Below are 11,352 nucleotides of genomic sequence, written 5' to 3'. Positions count from 1 at the left end.
ATGAATGATATACATTTTCTGTACGCGTAGTCCAGAGTGTGAGTTTATTACTCCTAGCTATTACCTCAACATTTAAAACATTTTTAAACATATTAAGTTCAGTTAATAATGATAATAGACATTTTGTTTATTTCCCTGAAATAAAACTCCTGTAGTGCATTAAAAAATCATCTAAATTCAACGCATTTATGTATGAATTAAAATTTATCGCCAAAAAGAAATGTACGATAATTATCAGGAAAATCGATAATTTTTTGGCCTAGATACGATAATTTCAGATTTTCGATCTGGCAACGCTGCTGAAAATCGTACATTATCTTCTGAACGGTTGTCGTCATCAGTCTTGAGGTCTTCCGCTCCTTGCCCAGTATGGGTCTCGTTGAACTTGACATTATCGCTTTCAATAATCTTGTCAGTGTTTGGATCCCAGATGCGATACCCACGTGTTGAGGTGGCGTATCCGATTAGTATGCCTTTCTTGGCTGTATCCGCAAATTTATTAACACGGGTCTGTTTCGGTACAAAATAATGCGCTTGGCTTCCTATCCTCTTACAATGTTTCACAGTAGGTGTATACCCATAGCGTTTTTCGAATGGGGTTTTGTTCTGCAACTTCTTTTGCGGTAACCGATTCTTGATGTACTTGAAAGTTTTCAACAATTACAATAATTTAATTACATTTACAATAATCTAATTACATTTAATATTTATTTAAACACTCCTACTGATACGGATTGGATTCGAACATCCAAATGACACCCATTTAACAATTTTCGCCCTTTCTAGACCCGAATACATCACATTACGACGAAATTTAACGCCTATAACCACTACACCACAATTTACCACGCTAAACGCTCATTTTTAAATCACGTATTTTTTTACTAAAAGTCCAAGGCTTAAGAATATCGATCTTATGCACCGCATATGGATGTCATTTTATTTTATTTTTCATGGACTAAAGTCAGTAAAAGAGGCTAACACAACAAGGTTAAAATTTCTGACCAAAACGCTACCGCCATCTGGTGAGACCTATTTATATTTATCTGGAAATATTCAATATTTTTAGAAAATTAATTATAAATTTTCTATTTAAATTTAATAGAAATTATATAGCAAAGGCACTCAATGAAACTATAATCGCAGTTCCTTTAAAAGTTTTATCACTATACAACAACCCTTTTTACCTGTAACCGCGTGGAAAAATTACTATAGTGAAAAAAAAAACAAAATGGCATCTCACAACCCAAATCACCTACTTTTCCCTTAACTTTCCCATAGCGTGAAGGCAACGAGTTTAATGTTAAAAGTCGAGGTACCTATATATAACCAGGCGACGACTCGCCTGGTTATAATAAAATTAAAAGCAAAATTAATCAATTATTTTAATTTAAAATGCGGTCGTGGTCAGGAATCTACCCTGGGACATATTTTTACAGGCGGATTGTTTACCGTTGAGACATTGCCTTTCATATCGCTAGAATGAAAATCAAAGAAATCACAGGAAAACTCTTACAAGGAGAGGTATTTTTTGGCTTGCCAACTTGTTTGATAAAGTTTTTTTAAGCTAAAATATTATTTCACTAAAAAATGGTCGCCCAAACCCTCCCAGTCGGTAAGACCTCGGGTATAAAAGAAGTCGGGAAACATGACGAAGCCGCATTTCATCAGCTGTGGTCGCCTAATAGTTTTCATTTTGACTATTTTATTGTTCAAAAGTGATCGCGGAAATATGTCTTCTATTATTGTAATTCTCGTAGCGTCGAGTTTCGTCATGGTCAATGCCGTAGCTGTTCAATTCAATGATTGTGGTATGTTGCTGTGGTTGTAAATCATTTGTTGTGGGTTAAGACAGGGCAGTTAATACATTAATTTGTTCGTAGGTAACGGAAGTATGTTGAATCTGGTCGTGACTCCTTGTAATAGCGTACCTTGCGTCTTCGAACATGGCTCCACCATCCAGATCCAAGCTGTCATCCGTGCTCGTAAGTTCGATCAATTTCTTTGGACAACTTGACTACACCTGATTCTTATGTCGTTCGTTTTCTCGCAGCTTTCGGTGCTAGTTCGGCGACCACCTCTATTACTGGCAACTTGCGTGGTCGCGAGATGGTATTCCCCAAGGACAACGAGGACATCTGCTTGGGCAAGATCAAACCCGCCTGTCCCGTCAAGCCAGGAAATATCTACACCTATGCCTCCACCTTCCACATCCACAAGATGATCCCCGCCGTAAGTTCTTCTAATCGGTTTCAAGTTAAACGAAATAATTTATCTTCGTCGCTTAATCACGAGATTTTTTGGGTATCTTGTAGCAACTGATGGAAGTCACCTACAAGGGCGTGAACGAAGACGGAAAGAATCTAGCTTGCGCTCGTCTCAAGGTCCGCATCACGAAGGCATAAAGAAATGAATGCTGTAAATATTTTTATCATGTATTGTATATGTATGTACAATAAAACTGTCATTTTACCACTTTCATATTTGGGTTTCACTCGGCAAACCAAGTTATTGGTAGTTTTCACTAAAGGTGTTAACGGCAGCACAGATTCGGCCACTGGGGCGTAGAGCCTCCGTTTGAAACTAAAAATGAACGGAAGCTAGATAATCCTTAATAAGTTTCTTATGGAATTACTTTTAAATAGGTTGCGCGAGTGTGGGTATTCAATTTGACATCAAGCCTTATAACCAATTATTGATTACAAACTAGTCTTGCTTTAATTCAAACCCACATTGAGAAAGGGCAGTTACGTTAGTCAATAAAATATTGCTCCATAAGATTTTCTTTAGAATCACTTAAACTACCGTTAATTACTGGTAAAGAATTTTCTAATACTTAATAAGTGTTGAAATTATTACTAATCGAAATAATAACCTATAGCTTAAGAACGGCATAATTTATTGGTATTAAAGCTTTAAAGGAATCTGTATTACTTGTAATTTCATTCGCTTTGCTACAATTAGTGTATTTAAATTTAAATTAAAGTTTTAAAATTATTTTAAGAAATTAATTTTAAACGTTGGTAAAACGTTAACAACAGATGTCGGTATTACTAATAATAATTTATCGTTGTTGGGCTAGCCTCCCTTAAGGCCACCTGTGGAAAGGCATTAAAAGTCGGTCGTTAACTTGGTGCTAAGGTGGTGCCTCATCTTTTCGCTAAGCCTATGTTACTTTCGTAAGTACTGCAATGAAACTTTAAACTGTTGTTTTAAGTGTGGTTAGTCGTGTGGTTAGAAACGTATCTTCAGTACTTATCACCCTTGTAGTAACGGATTCAAATCCCCGGGGCGTCAAATTTGTTAGGACTTAATTTATATGATTGAATAGGGTAGCCACCCCCCCCCCCCCCCGACAGGATAAAATAAATCTTACTATTAATTATTTATTATCTTTATAATTTAAGAGCTTGATTGCACGTGACTACATTTTTTTATATCAAATTTATCCCAAGCCAAAAATATTCCGACCGGCAAATATATTTGTGCAAATACAGGGTGTGTCAATTTGCTCGATCAGGGCTTTTTTCTCAAAAAAATATTTTTCCTAGTGTTTAGAATTTTTTAGAGCATATTGGTTAGGTATTATAAATTGCAGTGAAATTAAACGAATATTCGCGGTTTTGGAAAATTAATTTTCTCACCGGTAGGTGTCACACAAGGTTCGTAAAAATGCTTGCTGCACTCTAATGTTGGCTCACGCGGACGCGCCGGTTTTGGGGGGAAAACCTTTGGGGCGGGAAGAAGTGGCGTGCCTCCAGCTTTCGACGTCACAAATTCCAGAGATAAAAGATACAAGTAAGTAAAGGTTTTAATTAAATTATTATAATATTGGAGTTTTCTACCATGTCTAAGTGCACCATCAGTAGTTGTAACAGTAAAAGAAAGTGGAAGAGTAGGCTGTGATATTTTAAAATACCAGCCGCAATTAATAATCAGTGCGCTAAAACTAAGGAACTATCAACATTACGGAGGCTGAAGTGGTTTGAGAATATTAATCGTGAGGATGTTAATGAGCACACAGCAAAACCAATTACAGTTGTTTGTAGATTACATTTTATTTCTGGTAAGTTTAGGCTTTTCTCAGCTGCTAAACCTTGGTTTTTAATACAAATTAAATTACAGGAAAACCTGCCAAATTGTTGAATGATTCAAATCCTGACTGGGTACCAACTTTGCAATTGGATGATAGGAACGAAAAGGTTATTTTCAGAGGAGTTTCTCCAGGAAATATTAGAATGAAACGGCGTTTACTCCTTGATATGAACAGGCCACCCAATAGGCAGCCCAAATCTCCAAACTGCTCAGAGGAGCATTGGTAGTGGGTAATAAAGAAAATGCTGAAGAAAATAGTGAGCCTATAATAAACCATGGAACTTCGGTTATGGATTGTGGAACTTGCATCTCGATATAATGCCACTATGAATCACTTGGCTCCGATTGTATATATCTACTCCAGCTACGTATAACTCTACTCTATTACTGTATAGTTCAGTTTCAACCAAAGACAGCTCAACATCAACTGCCGATGGTTCAGTGTCAACCAAGGATAGCTCAACGTCAACCTCTAATGTGTCGGTGTCAATTACTACAAATACTGATCCCTACAATTATACGCGCACTGTGAAATGTCAAACTGATCTGTCGGCGTGTGGTATAGTTGCTCTAGAGAAAGATAATTTGTGTTTGCGAGAAGAATTGTACGCTCTTAGACCAAAAGCACTGCAATTTGAATTCAAGGAGAAGACTTTTGAAGAAAATGACGAAATGGTAAAATTTTACACTGGTTTGTAATGGTTTACAATTCTAATGAATTTATTCAAATTGGTTTGCACAAGTGTATCCTTTTCATATCGCAACTCTTGGACTCAGTTTCAAGAATTTATGATGTTTCTAACGCGCTTACGATTGAATTTACCTTCTGAAGATTTAGGGTACCGTTTTAAAATTTCTGAATCAACGACAAGTAGAATATTTGATAAGTGGCTTGAGGCCATGTATAAACGCCTATATAATGTTGTTTACTGGCCTGAACGGGAAAATCTTTATAAAACAATGCCACCAGAGGTTTTCATAGATAGGCCAACGTCACTCCTTCCTAGAGCCATAACGTGCTCACAGTACAAACACCACAATACTCAAGGTTCTGTTAGTTTCATTTCTGATGGCTGGGGGGACGAACTAGTGATAAATATCTAACGGAACATTCTGGTTTACTAAAACATTTGTTGCCTAATGATTTGGTTTTGGCAGACCGGGGCTTTGATATTGCTGAAACCTTAGGCTTCTGTTGTGCTAAATTAGCAATACCAGCATTTACCAAAGGAAAAGATCAACTACCGGCTTTGGAAATCGTGAATACTAGGAAAATAGCGCATCTACCAATTCATGTAGAAAGAGTTATAGGCTTGGTTAGAAAAAAATACAAAATATTACAAGCTTGCTTGCCGGTTGAAATGGTAACTAAAAAGAAAGGTGACAATGTTACGCCCCTTGATAAAATTGCTAGAGTTTCTTGCGCTTTAACAAATTTATGTCCATATAAAAAAACAGTAAATTGATTTTGGAAATTTTTATGTAAATCTCGAAAATTCAATTAAAAGACCTTTTTAATAGTTTAAACAAAATGTTCAGGAAGTTTTTATCCAACAAAAAGTCTTTAAAAGCTGTGAACGCACTTTCGATTTAACAACTAATGGAGAACAGTGCGACATCTATGTTTGAATGAGCTACTTTTTACTTAAAAAATTAATTTTAAAACAATTTACCAAAACCGTATTTAAAATTATAAATTTAAAAACTTCTAATACGTTCTGTTAATCTGCCTAATATCACAAAGTAAATTTTACCACAAATTTATCACTTAACAGCTTTTTTTTTTGGTAGAGCTCTTTCGTTTTGATTTAGAGAAATTGAACTTTCTGCAGTCTGGGCAAAACCACTCTTTACATTTTGGAGCTTTTTTTTTATTTTTAAACAATCGAAATGAAACCTTTTTTTATCACAGTCTTTGTTGTCGCAACAAACCATATTCCCACTTTCGGGCTGCTGAAAAAAACAAAACAGTTTGTTGGTTAAATTCAACGTATTTATATCGTTCGTTCCAATATCACTTACAACATGTTTTGTCGAAAACCATTTACTTGTTTGTCAGGGTAGCATATGGTTTTGATGAGGCTAACGGAAGGGTTTGCCGGATCTGAATGGCATGCACTCTTCATCCGTGATGCAGTAATTCTACCAGCTCTTTGGTTCAACCATTCCTTGCATTTGCTCTGCAGCCTAGTGGCTTCTTCAATTTTTGTTGCGAATTCTTCAGGCCTTTGGTAATTTTTCCAAAAAATTAAAAATTTTTAAAAATGCAAAAACTAGAAAAAATTTATCAAAATTGACGAAAAAAAAATTAAATATATCAATTTTCCAAGGGGGCACCATTAGAAATTTTCAAAATCCCATATTTTTTTCGGTAAGGAATTTTCCATTTTGTGTTGTCAAAAACATTTTCGGTTGCCATGGCAAAACTAATGCCCGTTGAAACTTTTCCTTTTGGGAATTTTCATGATTCATTAACGCCTACTTAACCCCCGAGTTTGAACAAAATCGGTGTGTTACACCTCGGGTAGTCTCATTGTTAGTTAAAAACTACTGATTTTTATCGTTTGAATAGTTTTGATACCGATAAAGCAACAATATAAATATATTTAAAATTATTGAAAAAAAAGTTATTTCTTTAGAAAGTTTCCTAGATTTCTTTTAAAAATTTATATAAGTATTCATTTGAAATGTTTATTTATTACACTGAACTTTTGATCTCTCAGAAAATTTCACGTGACAACACCTGTACCAACCATTGAGTTGGGAATAAATAGAGGTACAACTAAATCTGGCTGGCGCTGGACCAATTTCGTTCAATAAGGAGACAATTCAACTTTATCGTTCTACCGTGGCGGCATCTGTCTCTAGTGGTGGAAACTATATTGCAATTGAATTTTTTCGCGAATCTGATGCGAAATTGAAATGTATGATTTATCGTAACAAACAAACCTTTGAAGTTGTTTAATAATAATTTTATTCTGTCAACACGATCCTTTGTAACTCAAGTTACGGTGAGTTAGCCAATAATTATTTATTTTCAGCCATTACATTACAAAATATAGATGGCTCTACCGCCTAATTATGAAGATGAATTTCATACAGTCTTATCAGAACAGGTCCCGCGTAACCATGGCAACCGAAATCGTAATTGTAATTCTAGCAGTACTATTCCCAATTCAATGGTACCAACCCAACATGGTGTAAAACATTTCGGTAAAAATAAGGTGCTTCGTTATAGCAGATCAATTCAATCATATCTAACATTTATATTTTAGTACTGCATTTTTCAAAGGGTAAAGAACAGAAAAAATAAATTATCTAGGAGCCTTAAAATTAATTAAACAATTAATAAAAGAATGAGCAAGTGGTAATATTTTCGATTCTCACAATACTAAAATAATTTTTTTTTGGTATAACAAACTGTATTAATCATTTTGACTTTAAAACAAGTTGGCAAGCCAAAATATACCTCTCCTCGGAAGAATTGTCCCTAGTGGTATTAATTTATCGATATGACCCTTAAAGATAGATCTCCGCAATTCAGAGTTATTTACTAAAACCTTAATCCCGGTTCTATCCCGCCCGGTATAAAATTTTAATTATAATTAAAATAATTGAGACGAAACAACCGATTATAATTTTTTCAGAATATTATAAATTAAGTAGTTACAACAGTGCGTTAGAGGTACTAAAACAATGCACAATTGAATTTAACCCTATTTACAGTACAAGTTTATCAGTTGAATATAATACGAAGCAAATTTTAATGAAAGAAATATCTACAGAGGGAATTTGTATTTTTTACCTCTCCGAGGGGACTTTGTACCATAGGAGGGGTTATACAACCACCGTGTCTGTCTGTCTGTGGGTGGGTGGGTCTGTCTGTCTGTCTGTGGGTCTGTCTGTCAGGCCTGCGAACGCGTTCGCATTTTCGAGGCAAAGGGTAATCACTGCGTACGCAGTTTCTTAGAATCAGGGAAAAGGTTTTTCCAAAAGCGCCCTCTTTTCGTCATTGGGTGTAGTACAATTTTTTAATCGGCCGGGATTCGAAACCGAGCCCTCTTGAACGACAGGTGAGGGTTCTATCGCATAACCACGGATACAGTTACGCTTCACTGAAAATTAAAAACTCTTCCGAGCAGAGGTATATTTTGGCTTTCCAACTTGTTTTATTTCAACACTCGCCCTTGGTGAAGATACCGTAGAATAGCTATATTTGACATCTGGTAGTGGACGACTCGTAGACTTCCAGTTGACGTTGTGACACATACCGCATGAAAAAGACCAATGCCGTCCAATTTCCTATATCATATAATGACTCGCACACCCAGGAAATCAATGACTGCATTAGGAATCGTAGATATCCAAATATATACACCAAATGTATTAACAAGAAGCAAAAAACTTACCATCAACAAAGCACATAGAGCCACGAGACTAAACGACAGCTCGTATATCAATAAACGTTAAATAAACGCCTTTGCATTATTACAACTATGTTTAGGACGATAAGGAAACCCCCTAAATAAATAACAAAAACTAACAAAGTCGATCACCCACAGGTTCTACCCTTAAACCCTCTTATCTCTGCTGACTGCGCTAAAACAAGATTTGACCTTTAAAATTTCATACGTAAGAAATGAAGACTTTAAAAACCATTAATATACTCTTCCGCTAAGAGTGATATTCCTACGCGAGCTGTGCGCTAGTAAAATGGCGCCAATTCTCTGTGCATCTAAAATGTATCAGGTTGCGGCTTAAAGAGTTTCAAGCTAATGGCCAAGTTATAAAACAATGTGATGCTAAATACATTGAAACATTTTATTTATAACAAAGCTTTAACAAAGTTAGAATTGTTTCAACGTCACACACATTCAAAATACGCAGAAGTAACGTTATACTACACCCAATGCAATATCAAACATTAAAGTAACAGAAACAAAAACAAAATAAACATCTACGTAAGATGTTTATAATATTCCCACCCAAACAAATATTACATTTATTTTTATCCCTGTTTTACTGGTATTTAGATGTAGACGTCAATGGTAAAACGTCCGCGTCATAAGAATGTACCCCGGGTTCGATTCCTGATGACGATCATATTGTCAGCGTAGAAAATAAGGACATGAATTTGCGAGTTGATGATGAATATTTATTTACAGTTAAAAAGTTACAGGGATGAATGTTTAGTTACAATGAAAATATAAAAGTAATAATGCAAGAACTTATGTACACGCGCAAGGGTCTCAGCCGAACTTGTGGCTCGCGGGAGGCTCCCGTAACTTAGGGCAGGCTTTTTCCGCCTAATGCGTCCCAGGTCAAGTGAGCGGCTCTTTAGCGGGCTTGGCTTTTCAGCCTTAATATTTCCCACTAAGAGAGCTGAGAGAAGTCTTCCCTCCGGCTGGCGTTGAAGCTCCTTTTATACCCTGGGCCCCATTGTCCGCCAGTGACGCTTGGGTTTTTTTCGAACTTTCCCTTCTTCCCCTCGCTTGCGGCGGCGGTCCTGCTAGATCCCTCTCTTGGTCCGTCTGTTGATTCGTCCGTCCAAGAAGCTCCCTGGTCCGTTGTAGCGACAGCTTCCCGTCGGAGAAAGAGCCGTCTCGGCGATCGCTGGCGTCCAGAAGGAGAAAGGCGTCGGCGGGGTCAACGTAGTCCGTGATAACCTCGGTGGTTAAGTAGGTGGTTGAGAGATCCACTGGTTGGTCTGGAGGGGTAACGGGATGTTGTAGCCGATGCTGACGACGCAGATTCCGGCGTTGCTGTTTTTCCCTACGGCCAATCACTCGAGGATTGAGCGGAGCTGCATTCTGAAGTTGCTTGATGTGTTCGGTAAAACGCTGTCGACGGCGCTGGGCAGAGGGCTTCATGGCGTGAAATCGAAATGAACCCAACGAGAGTGGTGATAAAAATGACCGGCCAAAGTGCCGTGCCGTATGAAGGCGGGGTTGAAACACCTGTGGGGATAAAATAGTAGTGGCTTACGGGCAGGGGGGAAAATGGTCCGGAGAAGAACGACGGCGCGAAGAGCGACGTGTAGCCCCCTGGGGTTGGGGAAGGATCGGCAAAGGCTTCGTGGAAAATTTCGGAGGGGGAGTCGAAAACGAGGTAGGGCCGTGGTCGGTACTTCCGGATATGAGGTAAGGACGGTCATCTGGTGAATATTCGAAGATGGAGGGATGTTCCGCGAAATGAACTCGGCGAACGGAGCCTGGATAATTTGTCCGAGCGATGTACGGCTTGAGACGTTCTATGGAGATGACATCGGTTTTTCCCCCATCTGATGGTCGTACTTCGAAGTTGTTCGGGGCGGTTTGACGGAGGATTTGGAATGGTCCGGCGTATTGATTTAGCAATTTTTCCGAAAGCCCTGGAACGCGGCGGGGTGTTTTTAGAAAAACAAGATCTCCTTCCTGGTAGTTGGCCTCTCGTCGGCGTAGGTCGAAACGCTCCTTATCCTTACTTTGCGCTATGGCATGGCGCACGGGCACGTTGCGCATATAGAATATGTTCGAAACCGAACTGAGTCCTAACCGTTGATGAAGGGAGGTCCAAAGCGGCATCGAGCCGCAAGTCAGCTTCGTAGCCGTACATCAGGAAGAATGGGCTGTATCCGGTGACGGCGTGTAGAGAAGTATTATGCGCAAAGACGAGAAAAGGGAGAAACCTATCCCAATCCCGGTGGTTATCCGCGACGTACTGAGCCATCATATCGGCCAAGGTCTTGTTGAAGCGCTCTACGAGCCCATTGGTGCGGGGATGGTAGGCTGTGGTACGTTGGTGGCTGACGGTGAAGAGTTTGTTGATTTCCGTCATTAGATGGTTAACGTTCTCCGTCCCGCGGTCGGTGATTAAATCCTTCGGCGTTCCGTAATGAAGGATGACGTCTTTTGTGAAGAATTAGGCGATTTCTTCCGCAGTGCCTCGGGGAATGGCTTTGGCTACTACCATTCGGGTGCAATAGTCCGTGCAGACCACGATGTGGACGTTACCATCGTGTGACCGTGGGAAAGGGCAGAGCTTATCCAGTCCCACCCTCTCGAAGGGCTTGATGGTAGGCGGAATCGGCTGAAGGAATCCGGCCGGCTTCCCGGGATACATTTTTTGTCGTTGGCATGATACGCAGGACTGAACATAGTTGGTAATTTGTGCGAGCATTTTAGGCCAGAAGAAACGGTGACGTATTCGCTGCCAGGTACGATTTAGGCCCAGATGACCGGCGGTGACGTCATCGTGGAGAGCGAAGAGAATAGCCGT

At 38.7% G+C, this 11,352-nt stretch overlaps 1 protein-coding gene across 1 annotated transcript; it reads left to right on the top strand.

Annotated features, from left to right (window-relative positions):
- Positions 1 to 1,732: 1,732 nt before the first annotated feature.
- LOC149953793 (mite group 2 allergen-like Ixo r 2) lies at positions 1,733 to 2,413 on the top strand. Its single transcript, XM_090169843.1, has 4 exons — positions 1,733 to 1,811; positions 1,884 to 1,985; positions 2,054 to 2,232; positions 2,316 to 2,413. The coding sequence occupies exons 1-4, from the start codon at positions 1,733 to 1,735 to the stop codon at positions 2,403 to 2,405; spliced, it is 450 nt and encodes a 149-aa protein (XP_090025969.1). The 3' UTR covers positions 2,406 to 2,413.
- The last annotated feature ends 8,939 nt before the right edge of the window (positions 2,414 to 11,352 follow it).

This window comes from Leiobunum rupestre, chromosome 3, assembly GCF_980474605.1.
Source record: "Leiobunum rupestre chromosome 3, qqLeiRupe1.1.hap1, whole genome shotgun sequence".
NCBI classification, from domain to species: domain Eukaryota; kingdom Metazoa; phylum Arthropoda; class Arachnida; order Opiliones; family Sclerosomatidae; genus Leiobunum; species Leiobunum rupestre.
The sequence above is the reverse complement of the archived record's forward strand: the minus strand, read 5'-3'. Positions and strand labels throughout refer to the sequence as shown.